This window comes from Bos taurus, chromosome X (genome assembly GCF_002263795.3).
Source record: "Bos taurus isolate L1 Dominette 01449 registration number 42190680 breed Hereford chromosome X, ARS-UCD2.0, whole genome shotgun sequence".
NCBI lineage: Eukaryota > Metazoa > Chordata > Mammalia > Artiodactyla > Bovidae > Bos > Bos taurus.
Genome location: NC_037357.1, coordinates 78155890 through 78173431, shown reverse-complemented (window position 1 = coordinate 78173431; position 17542 = coordinate 78155890). Strand labels below are relative to the sequence as shown.

Here is a 17542-nt window from a genome sequence, read left to right as displayed (position 1 = left end):
GACAAGGCTGGAGAGAGGAAGTGTGGCCTCTTTGAGGCAGGCCTTGAAACACAGGGCAAATAACGTGGACTTTACCTCGAAGACTACCGGTTTTCAAAGTGTAGCCTGTGGAACAACTTGGGTGTTATTAATATGGAGACTCCCAGGTTCCATACCAGACCTACTAAATCTAATATCTGGTGAATGTGGCCTAGGGATCTGCATTTTACAATTTGCCACCCCCCTCCACATAGGTCATCCTAATCTGCATTCAAGTTTAAGAACCATTGCTGTAGGTCAATGGTTAGCAAACCAAGTGGCTACACAGTATTTTAGACTCTGTAGACTACATGGTCTTTATTGCATATTTTTCTTTACAACATTGTAAAATGTAAAAAACCATTCTTAACTTGCTGATCATACAAAGACAAGCCACAGGCCAAATGTTACCCTTGTTATAAGCAATCAGCGTCTCTGAAGGGTTTTGAGCAAAGCTGTGTTTTGCATTGGTTGAGTATTATATTCATTGGACATGGTTCTCGAAGTAGTGTGTTGGTTGTTTTAACTCTTCTCTCCTCTGTTACCTTTAATTTTCTGTCACCATTCCATGGAAGCTTCCATCTAGTTGAACTACTACTATCTCTCCCACAATTTCTTCCTTCTTTTTCTTTTTTGGCAGTAGGGCTGACTCCAGCTTCCATGATATACTACTCTTATGCCTTGATTATGTTAGTTTGTCTCAAAAGATCCCTGGAAACAGGGAAGCAGCAATCACTGATGTGGGGGGCAGGAAGGGTATATTCTTAACTAGTTTTACTAGATAAGTGTTCCTAGATTGATGAAAATATATGTGACACACGGGCTATATTTATAAGAGAAATAGAATGAGGGTAACTGTCACTTAAGCTCTACATTCTAGATGAAAGGTACACAGGAGGGCTGCATACAACCTTTTAGTGAAGTCTTCTAAGAGAGGATTAATGTGGTTAAGGCAAATTGTTACAGTCTGCTGCTACTAAAAGTTAGAGAAGATGCCCTGGGTTTGTGCAAGATTAAAAATTTTAACAACACAAAGCAAGTGGCACAGATCTTGATTACTACATGAGTTGATATCCCTGTTGGTGAAAAATTCAGAGTGTTAGTCCATCATGCATCCCTTCTGTTTTAAGAGCGGCATCAGGACGCTCAGTTCTGACTGCAGGTTTCATTTAGAACCTATGGAAGTGGCCTGATGGAGGTTACTAAGCACTGGAGTAAACGCTCAGAAATCTTGCCCTGATTTCCACTTCCTAAGATTCTCTACTGGAGAGCTTCACTACTGGAGGAGAGGGGAGGAGAAATTATAGGAACCTGGTATTTTGAAGCAGCTTGGTCAGCAAAGGAGGAACTGCATCAGTTAAAAGAATCTCTACCTGCTTTAGGATTCTCAATTAGGAAAATTTCAATTGCAAGAGGTATTTCTCCTGTTACCAGCTGCCTAGAAACAGCTTTACTGATAAAAGCCTGCCAGTCCTAGCAGCAAAGCTCCTCTGAAAGTGAAGGCTTACCATCTCCATGGTGCAGATCCAAATCCACATAGAGAATACGGTCAAATTTCCGTCGCAACCGTAATATTCCCAGGACAGCATCATTGAGATAACAAAAACCAGATGCTTCATCTCTGCAAGAAAACAAGTTGCTTTAGCCAATAGCCACAAGCAATTCAAGGGAGTCTTAATAGCCAAGGATCTAACCCTTGAGATCCATTCCCTTACAATTCCCCCTTCTTTTAAGAAAAACAAAAACATACCTACAAAGATTATATAGTACATGGCCCAGAATGGCCAGGCAATGAAGTGTTTTTGTAAACTAAATATTTAGGTTGATTGGTAATATTTTTCATTCAGGATCCCTGATTTTCAAAGATTTATAATATAACTATATTGAACAAAACAGAATATTTTTTTTATGATTCTGGAGTCATTTAAAAAAAACTGTAGTACCCTGAAGTCATCATGATGAACACAGATTACTACTTAAAGGAGCTTCAGAAAGCTAGAATCTAGAAGGGGCATTAAAGACTGTACTGATCAGCCATTTGTAGAAGGTGTTGGAGATTTGATTTCTCTGTCCTGACCCTATGACATAATCTAGAATTTTTTTTTAGTACATCTTGGACTTGTTGCTCATCAAAGCTGAGTGTAGAATGTACAAATGCATAATCTCCTGGACAGTACAGTGTGGTTGCCTTTCCATAAATGTAATTATTACAATAAATGTAATTATTACAATGATGATTGAAGCAGCCTCTTTAAAGTTTTTCTGGCTCCTTCACTTAAGTTGTCTTCACTGACTTCACTGATGTCCTTTAATATTTTTGCTATCAGTGATACCATGTCACTTTAACCTCTTGTCAGCATATTAACCTACTCTTTTATTACTCTTCCATTAAGCCTTGTTGAGTAGATATAAAAGAACATCATCAAACATGTGTTATAATTTGTTCTTTAAGAACTCATTCTAAATGCTTCAGTTTCTTTTGCTTCTACAGACTGAATATTCAGTCCATTTTTTCCTACATTCTCCCCAATATTTTACTTGAAATAGAATTCTAGGCATAAGCATCAGTTAAAATGGCTACTATGAGACTGTGGAAAGTGAAAGTCACTCAGTCGTGTCCGACTCTTTGGGACTCCATGGACTATACAGTCCATGGAAATCTCCAGGCAAAAATACTAGAGTGGGTAGCCCATTCCCTTCTCCAGGGGATCTTCCCAACCCAGGAATCAAACCCAGGTCTCCTGCACTGCAGGCAGATTCTTTACCAACTGAGCCACCAGGGAAGCCCAAGAGTGTAAAGTCTTTGTATTGCCTACACAATGCATAAACTTCTTCATGAAATCTCTTCTATATTTCATATGCTGCACAATGCCCTGGTTCACAGGCTACATCAATGAGACAGGTACACTAGACAGCAGGAAGTTGGTAAAAATATCACTAGACATTGGCTTTGCTCATGAAGGTGAACTTGGTGATCATCTAGTGAAAGAATAGACTGGCATTATATATGCAGCCAGACTGAAACCAGTTAGAGGAAAAGGTTTGTCCAACCTTGAATTCTCTATAAATAAGAATTGAATATGTAACTTTTAAGGTTCTTGGATGCTATTTTCCAATTATGAAAAGCTTACAATTTTTGAGTCTACCTACCATTTTACCACATCAAGAAAGAGGCAATGTGTCTTTCTACTGAAATCAATAACTTTTAGGTAGTTGGGATGGAACATTAAGTGTTTTAGGCAGAAAGAGGGAAGGAGGGAAAATACAAATCAATGCAAGACATACTTTCTTCCCTCAGAGAGCCTAAAATTAAGTTAGGAAGACAGGTCATAGCACAGAAATACAAAAGCCAAAACAAAACAAAACAAAAAAGGCAGGCAGAAATAGTATGGCATATAAAAGAGAACACAGAGAAATTCTATAGACAAAATTGACAAAGCAGAGTCATCTCATTGACAGTACTGAAATTTATCTGAGCCCTGTGCTTTTAGAAATCAGTGTGAGTAGGAAACCTCTCATCCTTTGTTCTCTGAGAAACAGTTAACTGCAAAAGACCACATTGCTCTGGCATATTCCAGAAAGAACCATTTTCATGCTTCCTCATGACTCTCATAAGACTCACAGATGATTATCTTGTTTACCTGCCTTTATAAAACTACAGGTCCCCTTTCCTTTTCTTTGAGATGTTCTTTATTAATGAACATTTCTCCTATGGCAGTAGCCTGAATATAATAATAATAATGTCTATAATTCAGAAAGGCCTCATCACTCTGTAATATTTTCCTAATATTTTTCTTATATTTAAAGAACTCTATTCTCATTGGTTTATAGAAATAAGTGTTTAGATAAACAGAATATTTCTAAAATTCCCAGAAAATAAAGAAATTGAACTTTCAAGACTTTTAATGTTCTGAAAAAGTATTCCTATAAAAATAAGCTCAAATGTTTTAAGAATTTATGTTTGCCTAATATAGGTAAATCTTTGGTAAACAAGACTAACTTAATAATTTTGGTTTACTAAAATCAGTTATAGCTTTTCTTTATCATTGTTAAGTATAATATAAATGTGGATTTTTATTCTAGTTGGGTATATTCTTCCTAAATTTGTACACGTTTACTGATTGAATAAGCTAATGTCACCTCTATAAATGTTTGAGATTATGACAAATGCAAATTCATTTAACAGAATTGAGTCATTATTCTGAAAAACTTTATTTCAATAGTAATTATGTCAGTCTGATGATAATTTACAAGATCTTTAGGTAACTGAAGACTTTGGGTTGATACTAAATTGAGTTACTTAATGGGTATTCATTATATACTTAGATCATTTCTAGGTAAGTGAATGCATTAATTACTAAGCATAATATTGGGTTTGTATACTTTTTTTCTTATTTTTACAAGCTACAGACAGGCTATATGTATTTGGATCTGTTAATGAATATGTTCTTTTTGCCACTTTGAGTTGTACTATAAGAAATATGTATAGATATAAAAAGTGGTAGAAAGTGTTTTTTTTTTTTATTTTTAGAAAATCAAACTGCCAAGATTTATTTAAGTTTTTATTTCACAGAAAATACAAGTATGTAATGTAGACACTGACATGTGAAATCAAGTACAAGGATCAGGAAGACAAATGAAATGAACAATACTCCTGCTTCAACACTGTACTGCTTCCTGGTTTCACTCACAGCATGAATCATGTTTTTAAATATATATACATATGTTATATATTGGAAAAATTAAAGGCAACAATCATTTAGATTTACCAAAATACCAGAGAGCCTCTGAAATCTAAAGAGGATTTTATTTGTTGGGGTCAAAGTTAGCTAAGGTTTGATAGACTTATAAGATTTCCAAGAAGAACTTTAGTATCAAATATTCAGTTCAGTCACTCAGTCGTGTCTGACTCTTTGTGACCCCATGGACTGCAGCAAGCCAGGCTTCCCTGTCCATTACCAATTCCCACAGCTTTCTCAAATTCATGCATAGAGTCAGTGATGCCATCCAACCATTCTCATCCTCTGTCATCCTCTTATCCTCCTGCCTTCAATCTTTCCCAGCATCAGGGTCTTTTCCAATGAGTCAGTTCTTTGCATCAGGTGGCCAAAGTATTGGAGCTTCAGCTTCAGCATCAGTCCTTCCAATGAATATTTAGGACTGACTTCCTTTAGGATGGACTGGTTTGATCTCCTTGCAGTCCAAGGAACTCTTAAGAGTCTTCTCCAGCACCACAATTCAAAAGCATCAATTCTTTGGGACTCAGCCTTCTTTATGGGTCCAACTCTCACAACCATAAATGAAAGTGAAACTAAGTGAAAGTTACTCAGTCGTGTCCAACTCTTTGCAACCCCATGTACTTATACAGTCCATGGAATTCTCCAGGCCAGAATGCTGGAGTGGGTAGCCTTTCCCTTCTCCAGGGGATCTTCCCAACTCAGGGATCGAACACATGTCTCCTGCATTGAAGGCAGATTCTTTACCAGCTGAGCCACAGGGAAGCCCAAGAACACTGGAGTGGATAGCCTATCCCTTCTCCAGTGGATCTTTCAGACCCAGGAATCAAACTGGGGTCTCCTGCATTGCAGGTGGATTCTTTACCAACTGAGCAATCAGGATGGCCCTGATACACCCATACATGACCGCAGGGAAAAAACATAGCTTTGACTATATGGACGTTTGTCAGCAAAGTAATGTCTCTGATTTTTAATACACTGCCTAGGTTGGTCATAGCTTTTCTTCCAAGGAGCTAGCGTCTTAATTTCATGGGTGCAGTCACCATCTGTAGTGATTTTGGAGCCCAAGAAAATAAAGTCTCTCACTGTTTCCATTGTTTCCCCATCTATTTGCCATGAAGTGATATGACCGAATGCCATGATCTTCGTTTTTTGAATGTTGAGTTTTAAGCCAGCTTTTCCACTCTCCTGTTTCACCTTCATCAAGAAGCTCTTTAGTTCCTCTTCACTTTCTGCCATAAGGGTGGTGTTATCTGCATACCTGAGGTTATTGATATTTCTCCTGGCAATCTTAATTCCAGCTTGTGCTTCGTCCAGCCCAGCATTTTGCATGATGTATTCTGCATATAAGTTAAATAAGCAGCCTTTCCCAATTTGGAACTAGTTCATTGTTCCATATCTGGTTCTAATTGTTGCTTCTTGACCCACATGCAGATTTCTCAGGAGGCAGATCAGGTGGTCTGGTCATCCCATTTCTTGAAGAATTTTCTACAGTTTGTTGTGATCCACACAGTCAAAGGCATAGTCAATAAAGCAGAAGACATTCTTCTAGAACTCTCTTGCTTTTTCTATGATCCAATGGATGTTGGGAATTTGATCTCTGGTTCCTCTGCGTTTTCTAAACCCAGCTTGAACATCTGGAAGTTCTTGGTTTATGTACTGTTGAAGTCTGCTGCTGCTGCTAAGTCACTTCAGTCGTGTCTGACTCTGTGTGACACCATAGACAGCAGCCCACCAGGCTCCCCTGTACTTGGGATTCTTCAGGCAAGAACACTGGAATGGGGTGCCATCACCTTCTCCACTGTTGAAGGCTAGCTTGGAGAAGTTTAAGCATTACTTTGCTAGCATGTGAAGTAAGTAAATAAGTAAGTGTTAGTCATTCAGTCATGCCCAACTCTTTGCAACCCCATGGACTGCAGCCCACTAAGCTCCTCTGTCCATGGGATTTTCCAGGCAAGGATACTGGAATGGGTTGCTATTTCCTTCTCCAGGGGATCTTCCCAACCCAGGGATCAAACTCAGGTCTCCTGCACTGCAGGCAGATTCTTTACCGACTGAGCTACAAGGGAAGCCCCTTGTACCTAGCATGTGAAATGAGTACAATTGTGCAGTAGTTTGAACACTCTTTGACATTGCCTTTCTTTGGGATTGGAATGAAAAAATGACCCTTTCCAGTCCTGTGGCAATTGCTGAGTTTTCCAAATTGCTGGCATATTGAGTGTGGCACTTTCATAGCATCATCTTTCAGGATTTGAAATAGCTCAACTGGAATTCCATCACTTCCACTAGCTTTGTTTGTAGTGATGCTTCCCAAGGCCCACTTGACTTCATATTCCAGGATGTCTGGCTCTAGGTGAGTGATCACACCATCATGGTTATCTGGGTCATGAAGATCTTTCTTGTACAGTTCTTCTGTGTATTCTTGCCACCTCTTCTTAATATCTTCTGCTTCTGTTAGGTCCATATTATCAAATATTACACTGATGCAAAACTAGATTTTGATTTTCTCTCTGCTAAAATGACAAGTTTTCTGGATTATTTGTCTTCCTTCTTTTAATAACAGGTTGCAAGTGTTTTGCTTCCTTGATAACAAAGATTCTATGTCTTACTGGAATAACCTTATATGGTTTACACTGACTTTATTATAACAATTTAAGAAAGCAAAGTCTTCTCAGTTATGAAAGAGATGAGATACTTTACAATCATATTACCTCCTATGCTCATTTTTAAGATCCTTTATTGTCATTTTGGTTAAATAGCGAACCAAGTATTATTTTTCAGTAACCCCTTATTCTATTTTAATCAAGTCCAGAGGGCCCCTGTGAAATCATAACAGATTTATTCTTTTACCTTAGAAAATGAGAGGTGCTAGAAATAATTAGGTTTATTTGATACATTACTATTGATGACATGCATGAGAAGAGTTGCCAAACCAGAAAAGATGCTTAGCCTTCCCTAAGCTAAATTTGTATAGGCAAAATGTTATTAATATAAATATTTCAGGAATTATATGCTGCATAAGAAGTTCCTAGAGATTCATTAATGCCCTCACTGGCCATTATATGTTTTTATTTGCCAGAGTCCCCATGGACTTCCAGGATTTGAAAACTCTTACCTTATTTTTATCTTCATAGCAATGTAATTACCTCTGTAGGTTCAATGAGAATCTCTCTCTTCTACTTGTTTATTAGGACATGATTGGAAACATTGGTTTTGTAACCACGGTCTTGCCTGGAATGTCATATTTGATAAAGATGCTCGTTAAATCAGATTTGATCAGACACTTTTTAGGAACTAAGGTTGACTTTATTGAGCCAATACATGGAAAACTCTCTTGGGAAATCTAGCCTGGTACCTGGTTTATACGGTTACTAGCCTTACAGGTGAATAAGGAAGGTTACTTCCTGGCAGGCTCTGGAAACTTAAAAACATTTTGGAGAACCTAAGACGAGAGGAGTTCTTTCAAATTCATAGGTACTGCAGGTAAAATCTTAGCTTGGTTTCCTAGCCTTAATAGACTTTAAAACTTTCAAAATGAGATTTCTTATGAAAAATTCCAGCAAAGCAAGCTTAAAGTATATATGGTAAATTAGCATTTTTGCAACACCTATATAAATAATCAGGCCAAATCTAATGAGGCCTAATTTTTATTTTTTAATATTTTTAAATTGAGGTAAAAGTCACATAATAAAAAATGATCATGTTAAAGCATACAATTCAGTGGCATTTAGTACATTGATAACACTGTTCAATCTCTACCTCAATCTAGTCTCCAAACCATTTTCACACCTCAAAAGAAAACCCTGAACTAATCAGTCATTCCCTATTCTTTCCTCTCGTGCCCCTGACAACTGCCAATCTGCATTCTGTCTCTACAGATCTACCTATTCTGGATATTTCATATAAGTGGTATCATAGAATAACATGTGATCTTCTGTCTGCTTCTTTTATTTAGCATGTGTTTGAGGTTCATCCATGTTACAGCAATCATTAGTACTTCATTCCTGTATATGAGTAATATTCTGTTGTATGTATATACCACTTTTGTTTATACATTCATCTGTTGATGGACATTTGGGTGGTTTCCACTATTTGACTGTTGTGAATATTGCTGCTATGAACATTTGTGTACAAGTATTTTTCTGAGTATCTGTTTTTAATCCTTTTGGATACATACTTAGGGGTGGAATTGCTAGGACATGTGGTAATTCTATATTTAACTTTTGAGAAATAACCAATGTGTTTTCTACAGGGGCTGTAATTTACATTCTCATCAGCAATGTACAAGGGTTCTAATTTCTCCACATCCTCACCAATACTTGTTATTTCCTGTTTGTTTGTTTTTTTTTAATTCTAGTCATCCTAGTGGGCATGGAGTCTCATAGTGGATTTGATTTACATTTCCATGATGACTGATGATGTCAAACATCTTTTTGTGTGTTTATTAGCCATTTGTATGTCTTCTTTGCAGATATATCTATTCAAGTCCTTTGTCCGTTTTTACATTGGGTTGTTTCTCTCTTTGTTGTTGAGTTGCATGACTTCTTTACATATCCTGGATACCAGACTCTTACCAGATATATGATTTGCAAACATTTTCCTCCATTCTGTAGGCTGTCTTTTCACTTTCTTGATGATGTCCTTTGATGCACAAAAGTTTTAAATTATTATGAAGTCCAGTTCATCTATTTTTTTCCTTCTGTTTCTTGTGAGACCAACCTTAGAGTTTAAGAACAATCTTTCTAGGACTTCCCTGGTGGTTCAGTGGTTAAGACCCTATGTTCCCAATGCAAGGGGCACAGGTTTGACACCTGGTTGAGAAGCTATAATCCCACATGCCAAGCAGAATGGCCAAAAAAGAAGAATCTTTATTTGAGATTATCTTTGATCAAAAGGAGAAAAATGAATAGAAAGTTTTTTGGTTTCAAAGGAAAACTGATTCATCTATAGCATACCATTCCAGGTTATCAGAATCTAGTTATTGTCTTTGGACAATTTTGTATATCTTTATAAACTGCAGGTTGCTGATGATTATGCCAACTTTGTCTTCTGTGGTAGATGTAATTGACCTCCATTCCTGTGTAGAAAAACCAGCTTTGGTACCTATTTGGAAACTGGACTGGATCCTATTACCTTGCCCAAATTGTTGATCCTTAGCAACTTTTCAATTCTTCTAGTTTTCTTCAATATCTGGCTAATATTCTCAAATCTAACTTCTCCAAATTTTCTTAAACCTGACTGCCCAAATCCCTATTGGGATCCTATGTTGCCTTACAGCTTGCTCTCTTCTCTGGGATCTGAAGCAGTCCTGCAAACTAAAGCCACATGTACCTGGAAGAACTCATCACTGCAGCAGACAAGGCATGACTGGAAACCTCCTTGAATAAGCTGATGCCTGGACCACTAAGGAAGTCTGGAGGAATGCTCAGGTCACATACATCCTTATATGAGAGGTAATCTAGACTTTGGATACTGTCACCAAAAGCAGCTGCATCCTCCTTCCATAGTGGTCCTGCAAAATGGGTTTTCCTCCACTTGTCTTAGAATACACTTGACCTTTATGGTTTACTTCTTGGCTCTTACTATAATATAAACTTTTTCATTAATATTTTTTTACAGTTTATTTTTCCCTCTTTTAAGATGCCTGATCTCCAAGCCCCTAAAACAACTGATTTTTACCACCACCTCTCAACCAGTGGTTTTATAGGAATAACACCACGACTCCTCATGAGACTATTTCTTAGATGCCTGTTCACCCTACTCTGGTGGCTTATGATTTATCGCTATCTGGTGGCCTCTGAATTATTCAGTGATGGATGATATTTGTCTTAACCAAAAGGAGGAAATTACGATGTTGAAGTTTATCTGAGCCCTGTTCTCCCCAGAAAGTGGTGATAGTTAAGAACCCCCATCCCTATCATTTTTTTTTTTTTCCAGGAAAAGGCAAACTACAAGTGACCATTCTACCCTGGCATATTGTTGAGATAAAACCCATCTCCAGCTTTCCCAATGATTCCTATAAGACTTGCACATGACCTCCTTATTTACCTGCCTTTATAACACCAGGCCTCTTTCCTTTCCTTTAATATATTACTCATTAATCAATCTTATCCCTATTTCAATAGCTGGATAAAATAATTTCTTCAAGTGCATTTTGTCTTTCACATCATCAACACAAATGTATTTGGAAGACAAACCAAGTTCAACATATATATTTCTGAAAACTTTGAGAAATATATCTACAGCTTTGAGGTTAGGTCATTTTTTTCCTTTACCAGAAACATATAGTTTCTTACATGACCTGGTGAACTGTAAACCACAAAGTCTATTTTAAAGAAAAAGTACAGGGCTCAGTCAACTGCATTTGCTAATATGCATTTGGTGTTTTCATGTCCATGAGGTCAGAGATCAGGGATTCTTGGATCATGACATCAAGAAAGACCCCGATGTTGGGACAGATTGAAGACAGGAGGAGAAGGGGACAACAGAAAATGAGATGGCTGGATGGCATCACTGATTCAGTGGACACGAGTTTGAGCAAGCTCTGGGAGATGGTGAAGGACAGGGAGGCCCGTGTGGTGCGATCCATGGGGCCGCAGAGTCGGACACGACTGAGCCACTGAACTGAATAAGTCATCCAAGGTTTTAAGGTCAGGAAATGGCTGATCTTGAATTTGAATTTAGACAGCCTCTGGCTCCTCAGCCCACAAGCTTAATCACTTAACTAAACAATTTTCATATCATTCTCTCAACATCTATTGCTTATCATCTTACTCATAATATTCTCTTCTTCTCTTTCATGTCTCTTCCCCTTTTACCATTTCAGTTTTGTAATGCTGTGAAATGAGTCTATTTTGTCAGTTTTATACTACCTCTTTACTTGTCTTTCCCAATTTACCACTTCACTACTTTTTATGGTGGCTTCTATCCCCTTTGCTATTTTCTGATTTGAGGAACTTTTGGTTAAAAAATGAACCACAACAGATCCTTCTAGGAGCAACTTTTCTATCCAGATGTCTCCTATAATAACCCACCAACTTTAATCACTTTAACTTTCAGGTTATTTGGGTTTGGGATAAATGAGTTTTTAAAATCCCCCAAAGGCGAGTAAATGACCCAGGGCCAAATCTGTACAAATTGACTTTGTGGTGGTCCCTTCCTCTATAACCCCAATTTAGCTACTGACCTAGCACCTTTGGATTTAGAATTTATACAGGAAGATGTGTGAAAAAGGATTAGGTCAAGAAGGCCCTACTCGTTAAAAGAAACAAATCCATTAACTGTGTGACAAAACCGAAAATGTTATCCAAGAAATAAAATAAACGTGACAGCAGCATAATTCTACACAGTTCTCACTCTCTACACAGCATCTGGCATGATAAGCAGTCACTATTGAAGACAAATGAAGACTTGGGAGAGTAGAAGTAAGGCAATATTTACCTGAAAATGAATCAAGAATACTGACTACAAATTCATTATGTTGCAAAGTGCCAGAAGGTCGCTTTTAGAATCTACAGACCATATTTCCTTTTGGATAATTATACAGTCCAAGGTAAACTAATGGAAAAAGTGCAAAGCAGTTCTATTTACCACCGAATCTTAGATAGCTTATAAACAGAACCTAACATTTGTACTACAGAAGAGTCAAAGTGGTGAGTAGGTCCCTGAAGATTGCTGTAAGATTAACTCAGCTAGGGAATAAATTGAATAGACAGGTCACGATGAACTGAATTCACTTGTTTCCTTTGGATGTGCAAGGTCTCATTTCTCTGGATCTAGCTTCTTTAGTACATTTTTCTCAGATGACACAGGTGGAATTTTCCTGTTGTAAAATATGTCTTTATTCAGTAAAGTATAGATTAGCAAGTCAAAGTCTTCACTTGGCTAGTGAATTTTTTTCTTTCATATAGTCCACTTTTAGGGAAGAAAGTAAATGAGAAGAAGCCAAACAAGTTCCTAAAAGCAATTTCCCAGCATGCAGCCCAGGTTCAGCCCAGATTTCATCAGTATCCGCTACCACCAAGGATCTTATCCAATTAGAATCTAGGGCATAGGAACACTGAGTAACTAAGTGATAGCAGTAAACTTCAGCCAGCTCCAATCTACTGTGCTAACTAAGGCAGAAAAGTACAGATAAAATTTTTAAAGAGGTTAAAGAATATGTATGAAACAAAAAAAATGTGTCATGTAACTGTTCCCTGAACCAGAAAATTTAATTAACCAGAATATTCCCTCCCTGAGCACTCTGGTTAATTAAAAAATATCACTTTTTACTTTAAACTCTCATTTAATAAACTTAAAAAACCTCAATGGTTTAGACATCAGTATTGGGCTGAGGAATTAAATGTACTTTCTTCCTCCACAAGAAAAATAACATTTTAGGTATGATTGATGGAAATCGTGCCTGCTCAACCTTTTCTAGTTAAACAGAAAAAAAAAACACAAAAGCACTGGCAAGGCAGCTGGCCCAGGCTTAATATATATGTATTTGTATTTCTGCACCTGGTCCTGGCACACAAGATGAGTATCTCAAGAGCCAATGACTTTATGTGCTTGCATCCCCAACCTACGTAATAGACCCCATTTAATTGGCTACAGTTTATATTAGGTGTGGATAGGAGGAAATGCCATTGTGTCCAGTGAACTGATCACAACCTCTTTTGAATTAGGAGAGAGAGGATGGTGCCTGCTTTAAAACTGCAGGGAATGCTTTCAGACTTTCTAGCTTCTGCTGATGCAAATCTAGGGTAACTTCTGACATACAAGAAAAACATACGGATGCTCCTCACATATTGTTTTGGCCATAGGATGAAGCCTCTCTACAACATTTGAGCATATGTCACTTACACTGTTCAAAACTTGGATTAAAAACATCTAGAGTTGTCATGTTATGTCTATGTTAATTATAAATACCCCAAAAGACAGAATATAAAATTTTTAGCATTCTTTTTACACCTTTTCTGCAAACAAAGGACTAGTTAAATTCTGAAAAAAATTATTCACAATTACTGGGCTTCCCAGGTGGCTCAGTGGTATAGAATCTGCCTGCAAATGCAGGAGATGTGGACGCAGTTCAATCCCTGGGTCTGGAAGGTCCCCTGGAGAAGGAAATGGCAACCCACTCCAGTATTCTCGCCTGGGAAATCCCATGGACAGAGGAGCCTGGCAGCTACAGTCCATGGGATGGCAAAGAGTAGAACACAACTTAGTGACTAAATACACACAGACATCCACAGTTGTTATATACACATATTCTACTCAGTATCTTTCACCTGTAGATTGTGACTTCCTAGTGAAATGGTAATCATTTCTATTTCATACAAAAGGAACTTTTTGTATGAAAAGTAATTTTCATACAATTTTGCAAGAAGTAAATTTTACAAGACGTAAAGAGCCGTCCTGGCACTCACAGGCCTGGTTGAACAAGGCTTGGAATCTCTGTGTTCACCCCTAGAGAAGAGCCCTGAAATATAATATCACTGTTGGTTCCCAGTAGTCCAGGGGCCTTCTTTGGATGCTTCAGTCTCAGGCAGTCCACCTGAGACAGGACACCGTATGCAATCAGACTGTAGGAAGGTGCTAGGGACTCATTCTGTGCTCTGTCTCTGTAAAATTTGTAGACAATGCAAAATACTCTTGACCCTGCCCTTGAGGAGCTAATGACTAAGTTGAATTAAGGTGTAAGAAAGACTAATGTAAAAAAAAAAAACCCATAAGATGTGCATGAATAAGTGTCAAAGTATATGGTGTAGACATGCTTGTCTCAACTTCCAACCACCTAACTCTAAACTGGAAGCTTTCTTCTATGAGGCTCAGAGGATTTATGATCTCATTTACTCTCATTAGCACTATGTGAAGTTGGAAAAAATGGCTATTCCTCTTTTACAGTTAAGAAACAAAGACAATGTATGTCCCAGACTACTTAAGGAATTTGCCACGTGTTCCAGAGCCTCTAGCAGTGCTGTATTCCTCCCACAGTTCCCTGCTCTACTGCACCGTTACACTGCTCATTATAACATTCTAAAGCACGATTCTGACGATATCACTACCCTGCTTAAAAACCCCTCAATGAGTCCCCATGCCCACAGGAAGAAAAGATCCTTTCTTTGGCATAGGACACAAGGCCCTTCATAATTTTGTCCTTGACTGTTTCTCAGGTCTCATCTCACCATCGCCCTCAAGTACCTAACACTTAACTGCATCAGACTCTTCTCCCTATCTTAAACATAATACATTCTGCAAGTCTCTGTGGCTGTGCATGTGTCATCTTTGCTTGACAACCTCCTTGCCATCTTTTAAAATCCAGCTGTGAAGATGTCCCTAAAGTTCCACCTTCTTTTCCCAGGCATATAATTGTTCCAGCAGTTTATTCAAACCTCCACCATAGTACTTAGCAAACCAGGCTGCAATGATTAGTTCCTATACCTGTCTCCTCTATTAGACTATAAACTCTTTGAGAGCAAGGACTGTACCTTATGCATCTTTATACGTCAATACCTAGCACAGTACTTGGCACATGATAGGCTCTGAAGAAAGCTTTTTAAATACAATATTGTAAAGAAATTAACCTCTAATTAAAATAAATAAATTTATATTTTTAAAAAATTAAAAAAATTTTTAAAGAATTTATAGGAATGGTGAAATGTCTAAAATATGGAGGAAAAGATTTATATTATTTATATTGAATAAAGAGAAAAATTACCTTTGGATTATACATTTACAAATTCAAATGTGATAAACTAGAAAAACAAAGGAACATATCACTAAAAAATAGAGTGATCAGTACCCAAATCAGGAAACTTTAAGGGCCCATGACTCATTGACCAATCTCCCTCTCAGAACATACAAACAGACCAACCATGGGTTTTCATAGAGGCTGGTCCTGGCTCTAGAGACATGTCATTAGTTTTTTGTTTCTTTAAATGTGTGATAGAATAGGGAGCTTTGTATTAAACATGTCTCCAAATAAAGTTAGATGTGGCAGTACTGTTTGGTAGACACACTTAAAACTGAAATGACTTGCATCAATTGGCAAAGTGGATGGATTTCTCTAGGGTGAAATTTAATATGGAAGGTAATTCACTGATGTGAAACAAATAAAGAGGGTGGAAGATATGCTGGAAGGTCATATTTGAAGGAGTTCTGAGTATTGCAGCATAGCTGCAGGCCTCCAGGAGACTGAATCTAGGAAATAAATAGCTTCTTCAACTCATGGCTACTCCCTCAAACCAATGGTCAGGCTTTAAATGTAGAAAGAATTGTTCAGGGTATATTTGTCTTTGCAGTGACAAGCACATGCTTAAGTGGTGACTGCTGTCAGTAGCATCACCTTTAAATATCGAAGACAGATATGTGGAAACAGCATGAAGGAATATCAAGACAGCAAGTTCTTAGTAGGTGTGCATGTTTGGGCAGAGGTCAGATCAGTAGTTTTTAAACTTTTTTTTTTTTTTCAAATGAAATTTTATGTGGAATCCCAACATATAAAACAAACAAAATCAGCAATACTCTGGCTAAAGTGTGAGTAGCAGATGGTCATCTGGGGATCCGAACCCTATATATTTAGTAAATCCTTTACCTCCTATCGGAGAAGGCAATGGCACCCCACTCTAGTACTCTTGCCTGGAAAATCCCATGGATGGAGGAGCCTGGTGGGCTGCAGCCCATGGGGTCGCTAAGAGTCGGACATGACTGAGCGACTTCACTTTGACTTTTCACTTTCATGCACTGGAGAAGGAAATGGCAACCCACTCCAGTATTCTTGCCTGGAGAATCCCAGGGATGGGGGAGCCTGGTGGGCTGCCGTCTATGGGGTTGCACAGAGTCAGACACGACTGAAGCGACTTAGCAGCAGTAGTTACCTCCTATAGTGGCTACTGAAGCACCTCTAAAGAATTCCTGGGATCGATGCTGTAGAAAGGTTTCTACATGGAGAGAGAGGTTAGACTAGGTGACCTCTAGTTCTTTCTGAATCTGAAAGTCTATAGTACAATAATCCTCCTTATTTGTAATAAATAAAGGAAAAAGAATCTGAAAAAAGATATATATGTATCTCTAACTGATCACTTTTCTGTACACCTGAAACACAACATTGTTAATCAACTATACTTTAATAAATTTATAAAATTATAAAAAATTGATCATCTTCTAATATTCCAGATTAGCCAGGAAATCAAGATTTTATCCCATTTACAGGAGAGTCCAGTAGAGGGCAACACAAATAACTAAGAGTTTGAGGAATATTTTTTCCCAGAGCTGTATCTAATTCTTAATTATAATTTTTTCATGAAGACAGTATTTGTAGTACTTTAAAATTCCCAGCAAAATTGACAGGAAAGTACTAAGATGTTCCCTAAAACCCTTTCTCTCACACGTGCATAGCCCACTCCTATCAACATCTTTCACTAGAGTGATGCGTTTGTTACAACTGATGAACTCACAGACACAGCCCATAGTTTACATTAAGGTTCATTCCTAATGTTCTACATTCTATGGATTTGGACAACTGTATAATAATAAGCATTCATCATATGGTATCATACAGAGTATTTTCATTGCTCTAAAAATCTTAATGAGGGATTACTTATTTGGCACAGGTAACAAAAGAGGCTTCTCTCTTCTTCCTCCTTTGACACACACATCTGTACTGAGCACTCACTCTGTTCTATACTCTGGGAATAATGATGAACAGATAATACAGATAAGAGCTTATTCTCAAGGACCTCACAGTGTGTGGGGGGTGGGGTTGTAGAAGCAGATGGAAAAATATAGAAACAAACAAAAAAACA

At 37.8% G+C, this 17542-nt stretch overlaps 1 protein-coding gene across 2 annotated transcripts in view; it reads right to left on the bottom strand.

The window, feature by feature from the left end:
• Nucleotides 1–17542, bottom strand: part of HDAC8 (histone deacetylase 8) — a 238674-nt gene that overhangs the window by 170768 nt on the left and 50364 nt on the right. For both annotated transcript variants that reach the window (XM_024988193.2, NM_001076231.2), the window contains 1 exon segment: nt 1527–1639. In XM_024988193.2, the coding sequence (XP_024843961.2) occupies nt 1527–1639 (113 nt within the window).